Genomic DNA, 26,589 nt, shown 5'->3' with positions numbered 1-26,589 from the left:
CGCAATGGGACGGCTGGATTTATGCGTCCGTCACTCCTGGACACTGAACCCCATCCTCCTCCTTCCTTCCCTATAAAGACCCTCCACACGGCATCTCCAAAGATGACGTAGGATCTGAGAGGAATTATTTTCCTCAGGACCTACTGTGGGGAGCTAATGTAATATTTTTTATACTCGTGAATTAAAACAGCATTCCAATCAAATTGTTTCTGGAAGAGGTTTTATAACCATATCTGAATAGTCAGGTCCTTTCCCTTCCTACTTCATAAAGAATTCCCCCCACTACTTTAAAGCTTCCTTTAACAAACAAAAAATATGCCTTAAAATGTTTATAGGATTAATTAAATTGAATTGATGGAAATAAAATGTGGTAACAAAAAACGCAGTAAAGTGAAGTTTGAAGCTCGAAAAACTGAATATTTTTTATGATGCTTTCTCATATCGGAGGTTGGTTATCATCATTGCAAACATCACATAGCTCAGTGAAAATCTAAACAATTACGCGGAAATGCACTTGCACCAATTACCCAAATTTCTAAATCATGAGGTTCGGTGTCTTCTTTTGCCTTGTCATCCATCTATGTGATATTGAATGAGTTGAACATAGTAAAAAACAACAATTAAAAAAACTTTTAATTTTCGAAGCTACTTTCCTTCGCGTCAAACAAGTGTTCAGGTTTCTACCCCACACACAATTAAGAAAAATTAATATCGAAATAATGTAAACATAAACAAGATAAAATAAGGTCTTTATTTTAAAATTCAAAAAGACACTTCATTGACGTAAGAGTGTCCGCGCTGCGCTGGTCTGAAATTCAATCCATCATATCCCTCTAATAACACAAACACCTGTAGAGTATTCATCATCGAGGTGGGCTGATGGCATAATCTACACAAACCCAATTAACTAATTAATTTAACTGTGTCTGCTTCACGGGCATGACGCAAATTCAAAGGTACAACGGAGCAAAAAGGTAAATTGCATCATTAAGGGTTTATTTAGATTTAATGGAGAGTTCAACTATTTTTTTAAACGAATGCTTGATTTGTGATGTTTGGATTCATTTTGTTGGTTGGTGTCTGCAGCTCAAGCGGTAACTTAAGTTGTTTGGCGATTTAAATTCATTGATCAATTTTGAATAATTGAAGACAATATTAGCAATTCTCAAACGAAAATTTAAATTCGCATCTAGGACATGGGACCCCATGGTCTGAGCTAATCCGATCCTATTGCTGGAACTATGACTTACTTAATTCAGGGAATGTTGTGAAGTGAATGGGAGGAAAAGAAGATTACGTATGTGGCTATTCGGATCTGATTCTAATATATTATGGCATTTCGTCATTATATTTACGAGGAAAAGCACAGCTGCATGAATACGTGTTCCGATATATTCTTAATGGACTAATATTTTATTAGGAAATGGATGGCAATCAGTATTTTAATAAATCAGCCATACTAATTTTTCTTCGTGCACGTTTAACTATATCATTCTTCGAATAAGAACTAACAACATTATTTCAGGCATAATTTTATTGACTGCTATCTTTATGTACAGGTTTTCCGATAAGAGGTGTTATTTTGATATTCAATCCTAAAAGATCAATGGTTTCGTTGCTTGTGTGGCACGTAGCGCCGTCTTGTTGAAATTAAACGTTGTCCAGATCAATACCATCCAATTCCGGCCATAAAAAATCATTAATCATCTCTCGATAGCGCAATCCATTCACCGAACTGTTGCTACAGCCTCATTTTCGAAAAAGTAAGGTCCAATGATTCCGCCGAACCATAAACCGCACCAAACAGTCACACGTTGAGGATAGAGGCTTTTCAACAATAACTCTTGGGTTTTCCGAGCCACAGATGCGACAATTTTGCTTGTTGACGAAGCCACCGAGGTGGAAATGGGCCTCATCACTCAAGATGATTTGCATTTGATTCAAGTGAATTTTAATAATTTCAATGCGTTGTTGAAGCGTGTATCGTTCCATTTTAATTAATGGCATAGTTTCTACTTGTCAAATGTCAAAAAATGACAGCTTCAAAAGTAACATCTACCGAAATAGCGGGCTATTCAAAATAACACCTCTTATTGGAAAACCCTGTATGATCGAAAGATTGATGTCAAACTAAACGCTATCTAGATAGTGTCTTTGATAAATATATCCTTTATCAATTTTAATATGAGAAATCTATTGACTTTTCTGCAACATTCATTCTATATTTTGATCAATAATTACTGCAGTAATATTATTAAAAACAAACTTTGTGCATGAGTCTATCAGTTTTTTTATCCGATTGAAACTGTACAAATTTTTTTACAAACAGTTAAAATTTAGATAAGGGTTACTCAATTCCATTCCACCGCTATTTTATGATTAAGTGCCTGTCTGCCCAATTACATATTGTGAATACTTACACATGTTTTATTTTACATGCTAGAATGCACAAACCAATAAATTTTGAACATAAAGTGGTTAATTAATAAAATAATAACAACGTACCATGTAAAAAAATATTTTTTTTTTCCATATTCAAATCACTTGCTTCCCATTACATTTTTTAACATCGAAATCTGGCAACTTCGAAGTGGTGCCACGCCGAACCGCTATAATTATCATTATGCACGTCAGATTTTTTTCGCTGCACAATCAGTCCACCTGACGATAGTTTGAAAGGTGTACAGCAGGGTGGGACGTTATTGTACGAATGATATTATTTTCTTTGTTCTCTCTCAAGATCCAGCACAACCATATCGATAAGGAAGCAATATCAGTAGGATAAACTTATCTGTCGACATTTTTATTTATCGATATCCCGAACGACGATCGATAAATGAATTACAGGGAAAAAACGCCCCACGTTGGCAAAACACTGACGAATATTATCAATTTCGTAAACGTAAAAATTATAAACATTCCTTTTACACAAGTGATTTCATAAATTATTTTAGGCCTTTATAGTTTTTGTTTACCAATGGTTGTTAGCCATTAACACCCCGTTTATTTTGAGTATATTTCCCCAGAAATATACTCAAATGGATGCGATATGAAAGTTGTTTTTTTACATTACATACTTTAAAATCCTAGAAAAACTATTCGGTAATGAAACTGCAATAAAAATATATATCACGTTACTATTTTTTAAGATAAGTAGTAAATAATATCTATCAAATTCCGCCAAAATTACCCATTCCCCCTCTCCATTTTGTTTACATTAACCCCACACAGGAGGCCCCGAGAAAAATAATTTCCCTTAGGGCCTATGTCATCTTTGGGGATGCTGCGTGGAGGGTCTTTTTTTAAGGAGAGGAAGTTCTGAGAAGGAAAAAAAGAATGAGGGGTGGGTAGGAATCTAAGGATCAGTGTGTCCAGGAGTGACATATAAATATATCCCTCCCATAGCGGCACAAGACGATGGGTCGAGAGACCAGTTGGAGGTCAAAAGGTTTCCCCAAACCAGCCTCTCCCGATTGGCACGCCACGCGGGTGGTGGGCAGGCGCATCCTGAACACACCTCACCCGAAGAAACCCGGGCACCCCTGCTAAATCACCAAACGTAGCGAACCACTTAGGGTGACCTATGGCAGAGGTGTTGATTATCCAATAAACGGTTTCCGGGGCGGCGGTACCCAAACCGCCTTCTTTATTTTAAATCCAATACTTTAGCAAAAATCGAGTGTGGACGTAAAGGATGCTGTTTACTGGAAAGGGGTCTACAATAATAATATAAATTTTACGAGTGGATTGCGTACTTTTACCGTTTTGCATTACTTAATGATTGATTTCTGGGCGAAAATGGGCGATGTTTGAACTTCTAAGGCCTAGGGCATATTCTGTCAGAAGGTCGGAATATTTGCGATATGCGATAAAATCCAAATAAATGGGGTATAGATTTATTTATTTAGAATTTACGGCACAAGTGCCATTTACATAAATTTTATTTTTTATTTTTTTACATATACATAGTGCAGTATTAAATTTTGATGAGAAAAATTAAAGAATTAAATTTAGTTAAAACATAAAAAATAAAATACCAGTTAAGAAAGAAGCAATAACATAAGCCTGTTATGTAGTGACCTCATTAAAATAAGTGGCGTTAAAATGTGTTATTAGTGCAGCTTTATACTTTACAAGGGGAATAAAGTATCTGCGATTTTAGCATAAAAGTTTCCAAGTGTGTGCAATCTATTTATAACTGAGTTATATCCTGAGACTGTGGTATAATTGTCACAATAATACATACTAGAGGACCTTGATCTAATGGTAGGTACATGAAATTGAATCAACATTAATATGTCAGGGCTATCCAACTGATAATTTATAATTTTGTATAAAAATGTATGATCAAAATTTTTTCTTCTATCACTTAACTTAAGCAATTTCAATGAATGTAATAAGAATAAGAAATCATAATCTATTGTTTCTAAAGGAATTCCAAGCCTAAAATTAATACACCTCAATAATTTGCGTTGGACTCTTTCAATGGTATTAATGTGATTATTAAAGACAGGTGACCAAATTGTAGAGTTGTATTCTAGAATACTTCTAACGATAGATGTGAACAGAATTTTTAATGTGTTGATATTTTTAAAATCCTAGGAAATTCTTATTATAAAACCTAACATTTTCATAGCCCTGTTAGCGATAGAAGTTATGTGAAAAACAAAGCAGAGTTTCTGATCAAACATTATGCCTAGGTCATTAACGAACGTATCTGAAAACTGTTTTTCAAAGGTGATGAAATACGCTTCCAAATTTAATTATTAGAAGTATACATATATTTATTGAAATATCAACAAAAAAAATGTAATTAAAAATTACTTATAATTAAAAAAAATAATAAAAACATACTTATTTTATTAGAAAAGTGTATTACAAAAGTTATGTCATCTGACTTTTTTTATCATTTCATAAAAAAAAAATTAGTAAAAAATCCACAAAGTCCGATAAGTTTTTTCAAATTGCGGTCGGAACCTTTGATTTTATAAAGGTGAACATTTAAATTCTTCTGTGGTTAATTTCGAGATTTGATTATAATACTCACCACAAAGGCAAGGGAGACAACGATTTCTGTGAGACCATATGAGTTGATCCCAAAAGCGAAGAAATTAGCCTGAAAGATTACTACGAGGTGGGAACTAATATCCAAGTGTTACCTGATATCGAAAATGAATATTAAGAGAGACCCAAGTGCCCCCCTTTGAATTGTGGTTTTTACGTTCAGGTAAAGGTTAACTGTGATAATATTATGAATAACTATCGAAACTCCGTGTCTCCAAGTTCAAATCTGCCAGCGTTGTGCAAAAAGCATACCGTTAAAGTTTATATTATACTTTGACATGACGACAGATTATCTAGGGGCTGAATGGGCTCGGTGTACTCATTAACGATATTGTAGTGCATGCCAAATGTAAAATATATTTATTGTGCTCTTTTACTGTTTCGATGTTAGGTTTTTAGACTCCTGACATACGAGTACCTACACAAATTCTTTAAAAAAGCGTTGACGGTCCACCCTAGCGTACAGTCGCGTGCGAGCCGATACAATAGCGTTACATTTCGCTAAGTTGGCTCGCAATATTCGTATTACGTAAGTAGTATCGTGAGCAGTTATGCGATATTCCGGACAAAATGAGAAAATAACAATAATATTCTTATTCACTCGGAGACGAAACGATTTTAGATTTCGTCTGCGTGAAATTCATTAACGTCAATGTATAAACTCGTTAAGCAATATAGCAGAGCGGAAAATTATTCTAAGATCTGAGAAAGATTGACCCGGTATTTCAAAAAAGCACAGATTTAAAATTGTCTAATAATATAAACATATATATAATTTTTTTGTGCGATTACAGCAAAAAAGTCCCAACTGCTCCCAACTATCTGCAGCTAGTGAGACTATGGCATCCCAACTATACTTGGATTCTTATTCTCCTGATTTAAGCCCCCACATACCTACCCAATTTCCACCGATTGTTAACAAGTTTCTCGTTAACTCTTTAAGTTCCCAAAAAAATATATGTTATTTTTTTTTAAATAATATCTATACATTTGTTGTGCCGAATATAAATTATATGAAATTCCCTCGATATAAAAATTCGCAAAATAAACTCCGAAAAATATTAAAAACACGTTTTGTTCTGTTATTTAATATGTTATAGGCATGAAAAATTCACAGTGTATTTTTAAATGCAACTAAAGCATTTGTCGAGAGATTTTTGCTCTATTTGTAACGAGTCGTGTTTGATTAAACGTTTCCCCCTTTTTGCTTAATTATTATCGTTTTTCAATATTAGCGCGCTCCCGCTAACATTCGTATTTACATACCTTTCTTTCAAACCATCTTCGAATGCTTACTACGGGGGCTAGAGTATGCAGGTGCAAATTATATCCCCGATGCAAAACAAATACAACATATGAATTTCCTTATTCAAGCGTACTTTCGGGCACAATCAGGGCCGGCCCAGAGGCAAACGGCGCGACATGAGAGTAATCGACATATCTTTTTCGAAATTCCTATTGTCAGTTGATACAAATTCATTAGATATTTAATTTCATAAGGTTGTTGTTCTCTTTATTCGAAATCTTTCAATAATCGAATAAAGTTTTGAATTATTTGCTCAGACGAGGGAGATATTTCATTAGTAGTCGTGCATATCATTTGAGATTGGAACACGGTGTCGTCGTCCGCATCCGAGCGATTAATTCGAAACATTATTCAATTATACCCATCACTAGTTTCTATTCGATTAAAATCTAGACTGCACATATCATTGCAGCGTACGCAAAACCAAAACATAGAAGTTAGGAATCCATCCATCATTTAGTTTAAAAGCTCCTCCACACGGCATTCCCAAAATTGATTTAGACCCCGATATTTCTCTCAAGGCCTCCTAGTGCATCAAATCAATATGAAAACAAAACTAATTTTGTTGAAAACATGCCTTGCAGGGCGCAACAGATGTGTGATAATAATTTCTTAAAATTTCGCCCATTTCAAACCAAATTATATTACAAGCATTAATATTGATTTCTCCTAAAAAAACTCATGAATATTAACATAACAATAGGAAGGTACCTAACTATGTAAACCAGGTACTTTCTCCCCTGCGGCTACAGTGTACTGCGTACCCTTCACGGCTGGGACTTCCTTCCGCCCTTGGACACACGTGAACGTGTGAACGCGAGAGGAAGTGATTACAAGTACGCATTACCTCATATACCTACTTATATTGTTACAGGTCGTGTATGTGTGTGTTAGCACTGGACATACAGCTTACGCACACATACAAAACAAAAGACTTCGGCAAGGTCGCTTGTATCTTGCAACCGATAGTCGAGAGAACTACTAATCCTTCACAATTTTACTCGGATTTTTTTGGCAGTCGATGTTCGATTATGTTTCTGACGACCTTCGTGGCAGAGCTATAAGATCCTTGGGTCTGAACATGGGTGACAAGGGTTTTAAACCTTCCGCGGATAAATGAAAACCTCAATTTATAATTATTTAACATGAATTAAGTACTAGAGGAAAGTTCACGTTATTCCAAGGACATTGGCATTCCCCCCCCATGGATTTCAAATATTTTGTGGGGGAGCACTTATTTAGATTTTTTTTTGTGGGGAATTATGTTTTATAGTTCTATAAATTTAAGTAAATATTAAATCTTCCAGGAGATTCTAATTCCAAAACTTCAGTATTCTCAAAATAATAGTTTATGGAGATACAATATCTGCATTCAAAGACATCTTTATACGTATATGTTTTTCATAGGTTTCGTGTCTAATAATATTTTTAAATACACAAACGAGGTGTGGTAAAACCCTTCAAGCCACAAAATAAAAACTTTACAGGAGACGATAAAAACGAAAATTTACGGATTTGTAAAACTACTAAAAAAGTTTATATGAAAACGATAATTTGTTTTTAAAATTTTTTTATGCAAAATAATGCAATTCTATTTTTAATTATGAGACCTTTGAGGGTTGAGTAATATCGTCTACGTTTTTCTCGAAACAACCTAAAAAATTACGCATTTATTTATTTTTAGTATTAAAAATGCATAAATCAACGAAAATGACCATGTTGTACTATGAAATTTATTCTATATGAAACCACTGTAAAGGGACATTCCTAAAAAATGTGTCTTGAAGTGTTTTACCAAAACGGTTATATTTATCTGCATAATATATATTTTTTTAATTATGGTGTTCGACAAGATGTAATGTTGAAAGACGATTAGGCAATCGCAAGTAAGGCTTGAAAGAAAAGAAAATAGTTGTTTGGACTGTTTTCACTTCCAGTCTTTATTTCTCTTGAGCGAGGATTCTCCTGAAAGAGCATGGTCGCGGGGTACCTCCATTCAAATAGAAGACAAAAACTTCACGCACGTAATATCCATAAAATAATAACAAGCGCAATGTTGCCAGACGCCGCCGAATAACTAGAATCGCCCTACTTAACTGACAGCTGCTGCAAGCAAGATTGCAACTGCGTCATAATAATATTATTCTTCGCAGTTACAAATACGTGTCCAGTAGGCTGGACTGATAAAGCTTTTTTCGAATTTGGAATGTCGGTCTCTCAAAAGTTGCACATTCCAACAATGATTTTTTTTAAATGTTTTTTATTATATTTTTGGCACTGCAGGTACCAGAAGTTACAGTTTGATTGACTGTTTTCGTTAGACTGTCATAGATTATAGATAATTATTTACTGACCTTCAAACTAACTAAAATATATTCGTTCCATGTTTTTTCAGTACATTAGAAAGCGTTATCTGAGCGTGACTTTGGCTAAAGCCATAGTTTTTTTTTTTCAAAAAGACCATTGAATTAAATAAAAAAATCAATCAGTAAAAAAATTACAGTTTTTTTATTACAGTACAACTATTAAATACATCTATTTGAATTTCACTCACTTTCCGACATCCGATCAAACAACTCGGCAGATAGATCGTTGTCGACGACAATGCACTTTATCAACTTTCAAAGCAGTTAATATACGTAATAAATGTAATAATAAAATAACAAAAAATATACCGACATTTATTTCACGTATTACTGCTGCAATTTCATTTATTTCAGAGAAATATTTCCGCGTGTGTGTACGTGATTGCCAACAAAAGGTGATGGGATGCATTATCACCGACAACGAGGCTATCTGCCGAGTTTCAGCTCGATCGAAGTGGGGTAATTTCCGCTTGCAAGATTTGCATTCACCCATTCATTCGAGGAAATTAAATTAAAATAGACATATTTAAAAATAGTTTATAACGTGTTTACGACTGTTTAGTCATACATAACTTTTAAGATACCGAGATAAAAATTGACGGTCCATCCTAGAAGTGTCCAGGTGTACTGTCAAGAGCTTGGAGGAATTCCTCCATGGTCCAGAGTGCCTAGCGCATGGGCATTTTCCATTGTTATGAACTGTCGGGTGGATGGTAGAAGCTGACCATTGTTTGAACTGTATAATAGCAGTATACGAGAAAACCAGCTTCTTCGCTGACAGTTGCCCGGTCAGCTGATAGCATGTGAACACAACGCCGGGGGAACAGCGAGCTCGATGCAAAAGGTTAAAAGATAAAATTATGCAACACTAAATGGCGGCTGATCCAAAAGTGAAAGTAAATATCTAATAGTCTAATAACATCCGTCAGGGGGCGGCTGGGAGATATGAATACGAGAGTTAGAAGCCAATTTACTTTCAAAACAATCGTATATTGAAAAAAAACTAAAAGCGTAGTAATTATTAATAATACCTATTATACGTTACAGGGGCGTGCCGTGACTGTGTATCAACTATTTCGCGATTTTCAGAAAAAAAAGTTTTTGGCTGATAATTTCTCAGCCAATTATTCAAAGCCCGGTGCAGAAATATCCATTCTGAAAGCGAAATATAGACAATAACAAAAATATTCATCATTGATTCTCAATGGTAAATAACTTAAAAAAGTACTTAACGTCAATTAAATATTGTTTTATTATAATTAAAACACTTTTTGACGGCCTCCGTGGTCTAGGGGTAGGGCTCTCAACCAGCAATTCGAAGGTTGCGGGTTCAAATCTCGGCGTGCGCAAGTCAATTTTATTTGATGAATTTGTGTTATAATGTGTATATGTTCTCATTTAAAATAATATAGTATACTTGCGGCACGCATCAGAGTGGATGATTCTCTCAATATCGCCCTGGTGTAACAACAAAATCATCCAAATATTATTATTATTATAATTGGTTGCTTGAGATGGATTTAGCTGTGTTTGTTAACCAGATCTGAATATCCAGGTACTCCCCCACCTTCCTCTTCCGATCTCCTCCAGCCTCAAATCATATTCCTATGATTAATCCCTAATATAAAAAAATATATATATAATTGGGGATGTCATAGTATCACTAGCTCCAGACGGTTGGGAGCAGTTGGGACTATTGTGCGATATTCAGATTAAAAAAATATTATAATTTTTTAATTCACAGTTACAAAAATGAATAAAAACAAACAGACTTCACACAAATTTCGAAAGATTTTTTTTTATTTACTGAACAATTGAAAATGTATTTAACCCGCAATACGGCATAAATTTTTGTTAGTTAGATTGATAATTCAAAGCAGAAAATTTAAGTTGATCTAGAAACCTAAAACCGAAAAAGTTTTGCAAATTCCATAGCGAGAGTTCTTAGTGGAGTCGTCCAAATAATGCTACCGATATAAGTTGTTGATACAGAATTCTTTTTTTGTTAAACTAATAAGCGGTGATTCACAATTCCGTTCGATTTGTGATTTGAGATGATGTATAATAGGTACAAATAATCATAGTTTATTAGGTTTTCTTCGGTAATAGAATTTACGACAGACGTTTAGATATATATTTTTTAAATATCGCAAATGACGTCTTGTACAGCAGGAGCCATTAGAAGGAGTTTTCGCAAATTTAGTAAAATACACAAAGCATACAAAGAACCTACCCACCTAGTACCAGTTCTTGGTCGACACAGCTGTCGGTGAGCGAGTGTCGCAAAATGTCGGCAAAGGCAGGTAGGCACTTTAGTAATTAGATCGAGCATGGCCGAACCGAAAAAAATATACCATACAATGAAATGAAATAATATACATCTGAGATAATAAACAACCTTGCGAAATACTACTCACACAGTACAGAATAAGGTCTGTTAAGGCGATGCCATACGTAGTAATGCAAAATCATGTGTTTTTGGTTTGAAAATTTGGTCGCCTAGAAATGTTTCAGATGCTTTAATTAAATACTGCGAGTAGAATACATCTTGGCCTTTGATATAATCGAGTATTTTTAGATAAGTATTTTTATAAGCCCAGAAAAAAATAATGTAAAGGCCTATGAAAACTACTTTAAAGTTCAAAATCTCCTTCTTACGAACCCATATTCGGTTAAAATTTTATTGTATAATGTGACAAATTAAGTTATTTATAAAATGATCGAAAAAAATTCAAATATTTATACCTGAACATTCACAAAATAATATAAAAGGCACTTTTTGGCCATGTTTTTTTCTTGCATAAATCAAAACAGGCGGATGGTGTTAAGCGGGAATTTAAACCTTATCGCTACCTACGTAAGGGTTGTTATTGATAGCGGCTCAATTTAAAATATTACACGACGTAGTGCATCGCCTTAAGAAATAAGTGTCTTCTGCGGAATATTGCGTGAAAAACGTGCTTATAATAATAACACATGTAAATGTAACACCATATATAATAATAATTTAACTAAACCAGAAAATCCGCGTGTTAAAGCAGAAATAAAATCCTGAACGGTGAGTTTTGGCGTCGTGAAATTAGCACAGATCTGCAGGGAATTTCTAGGTCAACGCAAATATGTTCAGTTCACAACATCATTTCCTTCTGAAAGAGCTGTGAAGTTTTGAAATATCAATTTAACAGTAAAAAATAAGACAAGATGCCATATTGTTTGTGCATATTTTTCAACTGTTTCAACTCAAAAAACCGGGGAGTAACTCTAGTAAGTTGAAATTATATTTCATAATTATTATTAGGTCATAATCTAAGAGGGTATAACAATACCACTGTTGTACTGGATAGGAAATTTTAAGGAATGTTATTTATTTATTTATTAATTTACGGACAATATGTCCATTAAAACCATAATATTGACACGAATAAGAAAACATAGATGACAGTGAATGGAGAGTACATGAATGTGAAGGGCAAAGACAATGTAAAATAGAAAATGTACATATAGAAAATAACTACAAGTCAGAGCATCAATAACGATTAAGTTGTGAAAAATTACACATTACGTATCGCTTTTTGAAAGTCATTTAGACTTACACCAAAAAATTCAATGCTCTGACTTGAGTTTACAAGTCTCGACAAAGAAGAATGGTACCCATAGTTAGTTGAGTGGTGATTGAGGAACAACAATTCATTATTTCGGAGTCTACGGGATGGGGTGTTGAATTGAATGAGTTGTAGCCGGTTATACTGTTTTTTTTTGTATTAGGCAATTCACCCTAAAGAGAGTGCTTTGTGGTTATACTGTTGATTATTTTAAATATGCAAATTAGATCGGAGTCTTTTCTACGTTTTTCTAATGAAGATAGGTTTAAAGTTTGTTCAATTTCCTCATATGAGTAATAGGGTGTATCGATTTTTAACTTTTTTTTTGTTTTCAAATTCCAAGTTGAGAAAAAGTTGCTACTAGGTACCACAACTTACCACAAAAAGTTTTGGATTTTTAAAAAAATGTTTAGGTCTCCCGCACAAGGCCTAAACTTTTAATTTTTTTCAAAAAATATCCAATTTTTTTAAAATAAAATCGTAACTTTTGTGTTTATTCCAAGTTAAAAAACAGTAATATTAGGGCATAAAAATAAGTAAGAAAAGATTTTTTTTATAAAAAATGGATTTTAGGTCTCCCGCACAAGCCCTAAAGTTTGTTAATTTTGATGAAATTTTGTAATTTTGTGCACATACAGGGTGTATCGGCACGTACCCGACAAACTTTAACCAGCTATTCCTTAGCATATTTGGAGTAAAAAATCTTATGTGCACTTTGCTGTCCGGTAACGTTTTTTTTTAATAAAAAATTTATTAAACATATTTTCACCACATGTCACCACTGTTTTATACTTTGTCAAAGTTTGAAAACCCATCTGGCAAATATTTTATTCGAATTCCGTTGAATAATGCACGTGTGTACCTATATTGGCGAACTTCTACAATCACAACGAAATGGCACGGCACCATTCGTCTCATTTTTAACTATTATTATTTAGTGTGTGCGAAAGAGCAAAGACGCTTTTTGACATACTTGCTTATAACAGCTGTTGAACACGAAACGCAATGCCAATGACAGTGATGTAGTGTGGAAATTTTAAATATTTTTGTTTTTAATTGAAAAAAAAATGCTACCGGACAGCAAAGTGGCCATAACATTTTTTACTCCAAATGTGCTAAGGAATAGCTGGTTAAAGTTTGTCGGGTTAGTGCCGATACACCCTGTATATGAACCATGTTTTTTTTTAAAGTTTAAACCACCGGAATTAATTTTAATTTTCTTACAGAAGGCATAAAATGAGTTCAGAACACAAAAATTACGATTTTATTTTTTTAAATTAAATTTTTTTTTTATATTTTTTGAAAAAAATTAAAACTTTAAGCCTTGTGCGGGAGACCTAAACATTTTTTTGAAAATCTAAAACTTTTTGTGGTAAGTTGTGGTACCTAGTAGCAACTTTTTATCAACTTGGAATTTGAAAACAAAAAAAAAGTTAAAAATCGATACACCCTAATGAGTAATCGCCTCTTTCGAGTCCTAACCTCCAATATGGAGGGGATGTCAATATACACAACAAGTATGTGCAATATATTACATAATGGGATGCGTTCGAGGGAGTAGGAGGCTCGGCTAGCTGTCGGGAGGAAAGGGTTCGATACTCACCACGGGTACTTAGTGAAGGCCTGTTTTATGCACATTTTGTCGGTGGAGCCTTTCCGATGGTTTCTTCCTTATTTGTTGGCTGATTATTTTTTTTACATACGCCGTTCAAAGCCCTTTTATTTTCAGATGATATTTTTTTATTGACCGAGCGCAGCGAAATTCTGTTTTAACTCGACCATTTTGCAATACGTCTGCTGTAAATTTGTTTGTACGTTCCGTTTAAGGATGCTGGACGTTCACTGATTTAGTAAAGATAATTTTTTGAAATGTAAAATTGTCGTCTTTATTTTGACTTTTTATTCGCATTTTTCAATATTATGGTACCTACATGCATGAAGAAAGTATGAAAAAAGGCATTGAGATAGTGATGTTTCTTTGGACAATTTGTATAATTTATATTTATTTATTTTTGTAAATGTTAAATAAAATACATGATTTATAATTAAGTAGGTAGATATTTAAGTACCTTTTTACAAATCTTATGATTTCAGAGGATATTTTAGTTTTGATTTATTAAATAAGAGAACATTATAAACTACTTTTGGAAGCTAGGATTACTGATCACAGAACTACTAGTGCTTCAGTGATTATCTTATTCTTGAAGTATTGGAATTTTGCTAATAAGGAAGTTGAGTGAAAAATATTTTGACTTATAAAAAATATGTTCATGTAGATCAAAAAATATCGATTCTAAATATATAAATATATTTCTATATTATTATTCTTACAATTAGTTAAACGTTCTTGAAAAAGCATTCAATAGCAATATACTGTATACGCTCCACGATTGGTCGAAAGAATTCTGTCGTCACATGTGTCGTGACTTGTACGTACAACGGAACACCTATGGTGCATCTCTTTCTATTACATGAGAGATGGTCGATTTAGATGAGAGAGGTGTATAGGCCAAAGGTTTATTTGGGTTTGTCAAATATATGTACGTATTTGTTATTATTATTATATGAAATGGATTTCTAAAGATACATATTCGTATAGTGCTTTATAATAATATGTTGTTTATTGCATAACTTAGATGTTTTTATTATTATACATGTCACAAAGCATGTGATACACTTCAGGCCGCCGGCCGCTCAGAGAAGTCTCACAGTGAACTGGGCTGTAAACCGTTATTTTACTTTTGGTCTTTACTTTTCTGCGCGGTGGTCCTGAATTCGCGCGGGGAACGTCAACAAGTAGCGACGGCGATACCGTACAAGTACCGTATCGGGCGTGAAAAGCAAATATTCTAACTTAAAATATTAATTTAACTATGAAATCTTAATCAATTTTCTTTTTTTTTTAATAACATCAATTATAATAGACGGTTAACATTGGTAAAAAAATTACTGGAATTCCTTGTTGAAGAATTAAATTTTTTTCCATACATAATGCTTAAGCGACGTGGTTTTCACAGTTCTAATGACGTCACACTACACCCCGCCTGTTACCGCTCGGATTCCGCTCGTTTTGGCGGGCTTAATAAAATTTAAACTTTGAGAATTAATTTAACTATGAAAACAAACTTTAAAAAAAAAAAAAAAATACCAGTATTTAAGTTTGAATGCGAACATTGATAAAAAAAAATAAAAAAAATGGACTCAACTTCCTTATTAGTGTTTTTCTATAAATATAATTTATATACATATATATTAAATCTTCTCTCTTAAAATATGAATATACCTTACGTAAATTTTACAGTAAATTACTGTTTTGTTTGCTGTTTTACTGGTTTGCAACAAACATGAATAATTGTATACACAATTATGTTTACTACACAATATAATATATGTGACTTGTTACACTATAATTTTTTAAATGATTTATTTATTCAGTTGTTTTTACATTTGTATTTAACATAGTGTCTTACAAAACTGAGTGGTCTTCAGCTTGATTGTATATTATCATGCTGTAATAAAGTGTCAATTTATCTTAATTCTTAAGTTGAATAGTCCCAAGCGTAATTTTATGAAGTATAGATAGAATTATATTCATAGGCATAATCAATCACACGATTCGAATGCCGAACACCCAATTAAGTAGGGAAAATTAATTTTAATTGAAACCCCTCAAGTCAATTCACAGGGAATTGGGGACAACTTCAACGCCGTAGAGACCAACAACTACTGTTACCTAATTAATCTGGCTACCAAATTTGTTAACATTGCTCAGGCGAAATTTTATTATGGAGATCAGCTGAATAATCAGTAACTACCATTAATATTTAACTGCAATAGTAAAATTATTAAACCGTAGATATTAGAGTTTATATACTATTGTAATAAATGCGCAAAAGTACCTACATAGTTAAGTATTAAAAGTATACAACATGTTCTCGGGTTACGTAGCTACTAGATAGATACGTACCTAGCAACACTGCATGTTAGTAAAAAATATTATTTTTGATTTGTGGCGACATAAACAAAATATTTTTACCAGCGGGAAGATGACCTCAAAGAGTTTAGATCGTAATAAAGGTAATGAAGTAATATATTATAGTCAAATAAAAGCGGAATTAATCTCGAATAGTAATCTTAGAAGTGTTACGAATGTTGTATTATTGTTCAACGATTCAGTCGGCCATTATTGTTAGTGCGTATGCGTTATTACTTCATAAAGCGTTACATTATTCGTTGTACATTTATTTACGGTTATTATTGTTTTAAAAAGAATTGTAATTACAAACATAATCAGTTTCCAGCTAAACATCATAAAACCCGTGAGCGAGAAAAATACATATTTTCAGTTAAAAAATGTTGAAACAGCTGTGAAATCCAAATGTGAAATCCAACGAAGGGGCAGTAAATTTGAAAAGGTTCGAAATAATGCACATCGACGACATCATAACACATTAAAAAAAATTTGCGTAGGTACTTGCAAACCTTGTGATTTCTGACAACTGAATTGTTTTAGAATCCTTATTTAAAAAATATATATTATCATCTCAAATATTGTATAGGTACATAGGTACTATGTATTAATCCTATCTGACTGTCTAGCTGTCAAATATCTAACAAAGTAACGGTGCGCACGGCAGTTACAAACGAGATTTTGAAAAAAAGGAGACAATTTTTCAATAAATTAATATAAGATTTCTAAAATAGTGGAAATATCAGCTGCTGGTTAGGCACTACTACATGGACTTGCGGTTTTAGAAACAAAAACAACACTGTGTTGTTTCGGAGAATTTGCACAATTCATCAAATTTCAACGTTCTGTTTCGGGTTCTGTGAAAGTCCTATTCAAGTTCTGTTATTATATCATTATAGGCTATTTGCTTGAAAGAATTGACATAAAAACAGAACTTGAAAAAATCTTTCACAGAACTTGAAAATGAACGTTGAAATAGGATGATTGTTCAAATTCTCCGAAACAACCCGTCCTAAACGAAATACAAATATGAACAGTTGGCATTCGCCACTACTTCGCCTGTATCATGTTGGCTGTCTAATATTTTCTCTACTTAGAAAAGAGAAACAATTATTAAATAATAAAAAAACACACACCAAACAAAGTGTACATAAGTACCTCATTCTCCGATACCCATTACATGCCAAGCCAAAACTATATAAAAAAATGTTGTCATAGATTTTTCCTATTTGTAATAGAAAAAAAAACTCCTACCCAAATCTTAGGCGGAGCACAATATAACTTATTCCCTCAATACCGATAATATATGCCTAAAAATATGCATCCAGTTATTTTACCATAGATTTTATATTTGCAATGGATAAAATTTCATAACCCAATCATGTGCCGGGTACCTACCTAGAATCTATCTATTATGCTAGTGTTAGGTGGTAAAAAAAACATGAATAAATGCAACAATACAGTTGTATAACCGGTCGTGGATCGATTTTACATTTTGATCATTATTATTCGTAGTTTCTTACAATCTACTATGGCCATAGTGTCGTTATGGTAACCTTTCACATATTATGATTTTTGATATCAACAAAGAACAACATATTATGTACTTCTGGAAAGGTATTTATATTTCTTTACAAATATGAACAAAACAATACTTAAATACTATGGACAAATAGCATTATACCCGTTGCTGAATGTTTATCGTCTATTTACAAAATAAAGGGGGGAAGGCGTTGTCCCGTAAGATTGTATAAAAAAATAGGGATGAGGTTAGCTACCGACAATAAGAAACTGGATTATAATAATACTGGCACAGAAAAATACATTTAGCAGATGAAAAAAAGTTCAACCTTTAATTTCTGAGATAGACCTTTGTACGATTACAGCAATATTATACGTGTGTGGGCAGGTGGTTCGCCAAAAATGGAAAGCATAATGTAATATTTCTTATCTAGGAAGGTAGGGTCAAACTAAATAAATATGAACATAATAGAGTTCACCAAATAATATAATATTAAAACTAATGTAGACTTGATATTTCTCAATAAAGCAGGAAAAAACATTCAGCTACTTAGGTAAATTATTACATGTCAGTAAATTCCATTCAATATTATCCAAATAATTATGTTAATATTTATTAAAGAATTATTATTAACGGAATAAGATGAGCTTTGCCAAGCATTATTACTGTATTGAGTCAAACAAATTTCCTGTCCAAAAACTGATAATAAAACCATTAAATTTTCATGTTCACAAATTCATCATATTTTATCAAGAATAGTGTAAATCACAAACAATACGTAAAGATGTCAAGTATAATTATAACAAAATAATAAGGCGCAAAAATAAGATCTAAAAAAAAAGTAGATTATAAAGGTGTATAATTTTCATTACGATAGTCAAAGTGTGTAATGCACGAATATTTGCTATAATGATATACAAAACTACATTCAAAATGACATTTTAAATTAAGGTAAATTCCAAATTATTATGTTTGACAAACAAATTTAATAATACTATTACATACAAAGTCGTAGTAGATAGAAGTACCAAAGTATATCGACATACATACCTTTATACCCCGTCAAGACAATACACCATCCCTAGTGACAGTCCTTAGAAGTAATTTTCGGTTATCTCTCCTTTGATGCCGTTTTAACTTCCAAATTATATATCGAAAACAAAAGTAACGTTTATTTTATCAACACAAGCACAACACAACACGGAAGCCTATTTACCGTGAGACATTTTTAAACACCGTACTCATAATATCAATAACCGTGCAATGAAATCCTGCGTGCGTTTCACTAGAATCAATGACAAAACGTACCGTTAGTGACACACGGCGAGTGATCACTGAATAAAACGGAAACAATCAACGCAAATGCATTCTCATTATCAATCCAACACTCAGGAAAGTCGATTTCTAGTGAAAAAAGAAAGGAGAAAAGATCGAGTCGCAGAACTGACGTACCGGTGAATTAACGCGATAAACAGTCGCTCAGGGGTGGGAGGGGCACGAAGCGCCGGCAGAACGCCCCAACTCGCGCAATCTCCTATCGAATGACAGGGACACACAGTTCGCGACGAATGAGATAGCACTTCGGTCAACGACTGAGCGTAGTAGCCAACGTAACAGAGTCAGAGTGCCAGTGCCTACCTAGGCAACGCTACCAACATGACACAATTATATTAAATGAAAGGAATATAACTTTGACTGGTAAATGATAAGTAATCAATGTAATAAATTATTAAATTCGTGAACGGTAGACTTTGAGTCCGAAAACTATGTTTCTCTATGAAAACCAAATTTACCTCTGAAATTATAAGATAGTAGAAAAATATAAAGGTATATAATACGTACCAATTTAATTATAAACCATATATTTAATCATGCAAAAGCTTATATAACAGGAGGGTTAGGGGATTCAACGCCCCCCTCCCCCATCTGCTTAAGTATTGGTAGGAAAAAAAAGAGAATAGTTCCAGTAGACTAGATTCCTAGAAAATACATCAATATTATTTGCACCATCTCTTTTACCAAGGTGATGTAAATAATAAGTTGTGTGGTAAGTAGAGGTCCCAAAATACTTTCCAATAAATGTTTCGAGCCCTCTCCCCCCAGGGTCGAACCCTCCTCTTCGGGATGAGCCAGTCGAGCCCTCCCCATGTGAGTGCTATAGCTACGCCACTGATTTCACGTAACATTTCAAAAAATCAAATAAGCAATTATCAAACATCACCATCTCACTGACAATTACTAATTTTCAAACTTTCTTTAGGAAGGTAAGTACCAGATTATTGAAAAAAAAGTGAATAATTAAAAATAAACACCACGATTACATATTGAAAAAAAAAAACTTTACTGAATCAATAAAAAGGACATCACATTCTGACATAATGAAGAAACAAATTTAGAGAGACGAAATGCAAAACTGTCAAGTTAAAACAGCACTTCGGTATGCTCAGACATCACCTCTGTAGTATAGTGGTCTGGTTTACGCATTGGACTTGGAAGATTGCGGATGCAACTCTTGCAGAGAAACTGTAATTCTCTATTGTAATGTCGGTTATCGTAAAATTGGATTGAATCATCGGTACAATATTGCCTTTCTCGAAAGAATTCAGTTTTTAAACGAACCAAACTGTTTATTCATATTCATATTGCGTATATATGGGCGGGCGAAAATAAATAATTTGTCTAAATATTGTAAAGCAATACCTTTCAAAAAGCGAATTTTATTGAAATAAATTAATTAACGCCATCTATGAACACGTAGAATACAACGAGCGTCGCATACCGTAAATTATTTGTTTGCGACTTGAATTCAATTTTGTCCTATTGAATACTCTTTGCGAATTCATAAAATAAACCAAGAGTTGCGAGCTATACCCCTCTGCCATTTTACCCAGTAACTATCTCCTTATAAATTTTTAGATATGCTGAATCACCAAACATAGCATGTCAATCAGGGTTCAAATAGCATAGCTGGGTATTTTTATCTTGGCAACAATACCTACCCAAATCCACGTACAAAAAAAAAACCGTTCTTAGTTCATTAATATGAGAAGTAAGAAAAAAAGCTGGCCTGTTTATAATGCTAATCTTGCAAGTCACACTCGAGCGCTATACTCTCATAATATGTCTGGGATTGGCCTGTTTATATTATGAGTATTTATAGCCCTCATGTGCGAAGAGCATAGTGGTGATATTTTCAAAAAATAACTTAAAACCACTGTGCACGACTAGCATAATGGTGATATTAATAAAAATAACTTATCATTAATCTTAACATCTTAACTAACCGGTTGTCATTTATGTGATCCATCGGTGACTATACCAATACGCAGATGTCATATATATGCGATCCATGAAGTTTCACTAAAACACAAAAATAGTGCCAAAACATGCCACGTGTTCAGAGAGATTGTGTTAAAAAGGCCAGCATTATAAAGGTTAAGGATAACTCATTTTAAAAAGGTGTTGGTAAAAAAGTCAGTACTTGTTGTGAGCATCAAACTCTATATACCCAACAAATAGCATAGTGTACTCTACCCACCGTGCTATCAACCACATCAACAGTTCTACCCTGAAAGGCTGAATATTACCATTTGTTAAAAACACTGCACTATTATTTTATTGTCATACCAACTGTACTCGGCCACGCGTTGCTGTGGCTCAGTATGTATGTGCAGATAAAAAATAGCGCATGTTGCTTTTACATCCAACACAAGGCGCTGTTTTAATAAAAAGCATGTTTTTACCTGTCACAGGTAACATCTATATGATATAGGTATAAAAAAACAGATGCGTATTTCAATGCAACATTGTGTCAAAATTGCAAGAACTGTCGGAGATTTAAGGTTTTGAACAAAAATTTCTAGTTTTATAGATTTATTAACATGGTTAATCTGTTTTCTATATTATAATTTTGAATCACCCAGCAGCACTGAATCTCAAATTATTGTGGATTACCCTGAGATTTCCTGCTATAGAAGTTTGTTCACAATGTCAAGTACGAACTGGATAAATAATAACATGTTGTTCGAGAGAATTGTTTTGTTGGTTTCGTTTTTGATAAATTATACAGCTAAAAGGAGAAAGTAAACAAGCACACTGACAGAATATTATATTTATGGTAAATAATACTTTATTAAATTTTTTTTTTTTTTAAAACAAAGCCTGCAACAAATAATAACAAATGTATAATACATAATTATTTTTTCTTATTTTTATTCCACTTTTTCTTTTTATACGCCTTAGCTGGAGATTTATCTTTAGTTTCGTTATCAAGACTGACAGAAACATAAGGCGCGTAACTTTTTTTGCAAAATGCTTTAGTATCTTCTGCGATTACTACTTCCAACGGGCTTTCTTCGGAAAGCTTTCGTTTCTTTGTTTTCTTTTTAATATTTTCATTTTCAATATTTTCAGTTTCTTCTTGTACAGGAGCTTCTTCTTCTTTTTTAATGAGACCCTCAAAAGGTTTTACGAGGGTGATACCTGTGATTCTGCACCCCGTTGACACTGAACACTTTTCTATTAAACTCATTTTTTTTGCTTTAACTTTCCATATTATGATATGCCCTGAACTTGAGGCAGAAAAGAGGTAGCCATTGCTGTACGTAATGGCTTTCACCCTTTGTGTATGAGCCGGGTGTGTTGTTGAATTGCCAGATTCTAAATTGAACATCATGATTTCTCCACTTTCTAATCCTACAGCTGCCAGTTCTTCTGATATGAAGACCATGCAGATGGACTTGCTGGGACATTTAAGGACATGTTTGATGGCGGCATTAGAGACAGCCCAAACGCTGATGTCGTTGTATCCAGTCAGAGCAAAGTGTTGCCCCTCAGGGCCCCATGTGACAGACAGGGCGTGTGCTGTGCCTTTGCTGTTTAGATTGATGACGTAAGCTTTCCTGCCTTTAATTAGATTCCATGTTCTCAAGGTGCGGTCTTCTCCGAGTGTGAGTGCCAGCTTGTTGCTCGGGTGAACAGAAATGTATGATACAGGAGATCCTGAAATAAAAAATAAATATATTAACAACAAAGATTATTTTTATATTAGTAGTTTCATTAAATAAAATAAAATTATTGGGATGCGTTAAAAAAGTATCGTAGATAGAACACATTACATCGGAAAATATGCCAAATGCGCACCCAACATTTGTAGACGGTTGACATTTTGCCACACGAGAATGGGTTGTTTCCAAAACTCATTCTTTGATGATTTACATGCTTCTGTGTTTCCACCCTTCAAGACCAATGTTCACTTCTCTCTCAACAAATAGACACTCCACACCCCCATCCCCAAATATGACATAGGCCCTGAGGGAAATTATTTTCGTGGGCCTCCTGTGTGAATTTAATAATAAAAAATTAAAAACAGATTTTCCAATTCATAATACTAACAAAAGACATATTTAATGCAATGTTGGAAGTTGTATTTTGGTAGCCAGCTTCATATTTTGTATGCAAGAAATATAGATGGACATGAGATTGTTATTCAAACATCAAGACGCCGATAAAAATGAAAAATGCATTGCAGTCAATAGCTTTTAGTTTCTCTGTTTAGATTTATGCAGGAAATGGTGAACCCCAGAAAACATAACCAATAAGTTGGAAACTTGTGATTGAGAATTTTATGATCAACAAATAGGAATAAATTGATTGATGAAATGGTCAGGTTTCATTGTATGTACGTATTATTTCAAATTTTGAAACTTTTAATTCATGGTGGAATAAATACTACTAATACTACATACTAATAAATGCTATTAAAAACTATTTTTCATGGATTGAAATACCTTTATAACTTTGTTCAACTTTTTTATTAAAGACGGGATCAGTAAATAGACTGAAGATGCCCGTTAGAAGATGAAACTGGTCCGGTCATAAATAAAAAGTTATAAAGGTGTTTTAGTCCATAAAAAGTAATATTTAACTTTATAATAAGAGTTCAAAATAAAATGATTACCTCCATGAGCCTTGGGCCAATGTTTTTCAATTTGCCAGTTGCCCGTTCTGGTGATGGTGAAAGAGCCGTCAGCCCCCCCGCTGAGAATATGTGTGCCCCCCTCAGCGAAGGCCACTGCGTTAACCGTGCCGCTGTGGTGTAGCAGGACCCGGCTCTCCGTGCGGTTCTTCATGTCGTGGATGATGATCTTGTCATCGGCGCCCCCTGAGGCCAGGAACGGGCCCGCCGAGGCCACGCTGCGCACGGAGCTGGTATGCGCGTGGGTCGCAAAGCTTTGGATTAGCTTCCATTCGGGACCCTAGAATATATAATATTTAATTAATTTTAGGGAATTGCAGATAAAGAGACAGACGTGGAAGCCGGTTTCTCCCAAACACTTTAATTGAAGAAATACAGACTTATGATGATACCCTAACTGATACTAGAGACAATATTTTAGTTTTTTCTCAACATTTGATGACGCACGTGCCTGCTTTCTGAAAACGGGACTGGACGAAAAACAAAAAGGTTCTGTTCAAAATGGGATGAATGGTCTCATTATACATATATAGAAGATGAAGATGTGCGCGGCACCATTTTTACCTTCACAAATTTCTATAAATCTTAGATGTAAACTATTGTATATTTAATTTATTACATATACAGCGCCCTTATGTGCTTTTTCACAAAAACGGCGCTATGAAAATTATCGAAATCTTGTGGATAGTGCATGAGATCAGGATTTATTCTCGCATATTAGTATGTGCGTAGCGGCGAATACGTTAAGAAACAGAAACATATTACATTATATGAAACTGTCAAACTAATTACGACATTATTAGTGTGCTACATTTTTTTCACAGAAATAAAAAGAAGATAATTATTCGGGATCGCTGGCCATGCTTTTAAAAATAAAACCTTTTGCTTTAGTTTAATTACTAAAAAAGGTAACTATATGTATTTGGGAATTTTAATTTTGAAATTCTAACTATCAATTAAGTAAAATAAAAATTCCCTTGCGTTGCATGGAAGACGGCAATTTACAATAATTTAATTAAGCATGGCCAGCGATCCGGAATACTTAAAAAAAGAAACATATTGCATTAAATGAAAATGTCAAAACTAATTAAGACATTATTAGTGCGCAGTATTTTTTGTAAAGATAAAAAAAAAGGGTTGAAAAGCAAGTTTGACACTGTCTTGTATAAAATCCCGACGAAAAGCCTTGGAACCTGTATAAAAGGGCATAACAGGGGTGGATGTGGAAGCTATCAAAATATAAACTAGAGCATAATGTTCTATTGATTTATTTGGCCTAAGCATTGAGTTATTTATTTATTTATTTAACGCCCAAACGGCTTTTACATGTAGGTGGTACAATTTTAATGACAGTTTTGAAACATAAGAAAGAAATAATAAAAATAATATATGAAAGAAACAAAATTAAAAATAACAAGAACATAAATTAAAAAATACAGCGATTTGACTGGATTACAAAAATATAACTTCCATTTAGGAATAGTGTTTAATAATAATTTTTTGAGTTATGTATATAGTCTAGATTTCCTTGCAAAATCAGTATAACATATTGTTTCCGCGCGGGAAGTAGGAATGAGGGTGTGGCCGCTGTTGATGTCACGCAAATCCAAACGACCGCGAACAAACTCAATGAACGGAGTCGCCGGCGACCGACGATTATGCGCCGCCGCGAAGCATTTAGTTTACCAGCATACCAATTTCGAGTGCTTTAACATTAAAAAGCCAATTTACATGACTACTGATTATGGTAAAACCCTATTTACTGATGAAAGATTATACCATTGCTTTCCGTGTTTTCCAGTAAGACTTGTAGAATATCTCAGCGCCCATGTTGGCATTTTGAAGTTACCCCTGGAGACTTTTGTCCGGCGAGCGCTTGTAACTGACTGAAGCACGTGGTACCTCACAGCAGACGATTAACCAATGTTTGTGGCCCATACTTTGAGTGCTAATTTTAGCTCTATATATATATCTCAATGAGCCTAAGCCCTGATAGTGCCGTGCAGAAAACCAAACACGTTATATTATTCAATTATTACTGGTAAGTTTAGTAAACAGTTACTCCAGCGGTTTACAGCAGAAAACACTTATTTACAGTTAGTAGATTTATCATTCGTTAGGTAAGATAATTTCTAAACAAATTAACAAAATTGAAACAACGGACTGGTTTATTGAATAAATACTAGACACTACACAGCAATAATTGACACTACAAATACCAAGAAAATGATCAAATTTAAATAACTACCGTATTATCCAACTTGTATCCTAAAAGGAATTCTTCGTAGGTTCCAACGACTATCTCTAATCCGTCTTCCATGGTTATATTGTGATTATTTTCAGGATATAATTAATTCATTCAGTGTAACGCCGAAAATATTTGCATAAATACTGGAAATCTTTAAACGCACATGGCAAACGGGCTGTTTTCTAGACAGATTTGTTTGACAGTTCCATAGATATGAGAGTTAGTAGTACGTTTTATGAAGGCGAGATATTGCAGATTAGCCAACATTACAATGACAACATTTTGTAATATAAAGATAGCGGTTCACGATAAAAAATCGGAAGATATTATGCGAGGCAAAGAAAATTGATATTTCTTAAGTAAATAGAAATATTGGGTTTTCATTGCCGTCACCGCGATTGTGATGTTTTAAGAATAAATTATGATCATTGGAAAAAGAATAACATTATAAAGCTAATTAAACTTATGAATAATTTACTTCATCTCTGTTTTCACCTTCGGCCCAAGAATAATCAAACAAATGAATTTCTGAAC

General features: G+C 33.7%; 2 protein-coding genes across 4 annotated transcripts in view; both read right to left on the bottom strand.

Annotated features, from left to right (window-relative positions):
- Positions 1 to 19,397, bottom strand: part of Spn (protein phosphatase 1 regulatory subunit spinophilin) — a 181,879-nt gene extending 162,482 nt beyond the window's left edge. For all 3 annotated transcript variants that reach the window (XM_089633340.1, XM_089633343.1, XM_089633342.1), the window contains exon 1: positions 18,881 to 19,397. The gene's annotated coding sequence lies outside the window, so the exon portion shown is untranslated. The remainder of the gene's footprint in view (positions 1 to 18,880) is intronic.
- A 2,537-nt stretch (positions 19,398 to 21,934) lies between these two features.
- On the bottom strand, positions 21,935 to 26,250 carry LOC149422533 (p21-activated protein kinase-interacting protein 1-like). Its single transcript, XM_089633848.1, has 3 exons — positions 26,056 to 26,250; positions 23,790 to 24,087; positions 21,935 to 22,831 (listed from the first exon to the last, which is right to left on the bottom strand). Exons 1-3 carry the CDS (start codon positions 26,125 to 26,127, stop codon positions 22,026 to 22,028), a joined length of 1,176 nt encoding a protein of 391 aa, XP_089489974.1. The 5' UTR covers positions 26,128 to 26,250; the 3' UTR covers positions 21,935 to 22,025.
- Between the last annotated feature and the right edge of the window lie 339 nt (positions 26,251 to 26,589).

Source organism: Hesperophylax consimilis, chromosome 7 (assembly GCF_061612785.1).
Source record: "Hesperophylax consimilis isolate HC1 chromosome 7, BYU_Hcon_1.0, whole genome shotgun sequence".
Taxonomy (NCBI): Eukaryota; Metazoa; Arthropoda; class Insecta; order Trichoptera; family Limnephilidae; genus Hesperophylax; species Hesperophylax consimilis.
Note: the sequence above shows the minus strand (reverse complement) of the source record. Positions and strands in the feature narration are given on the sequence as shown.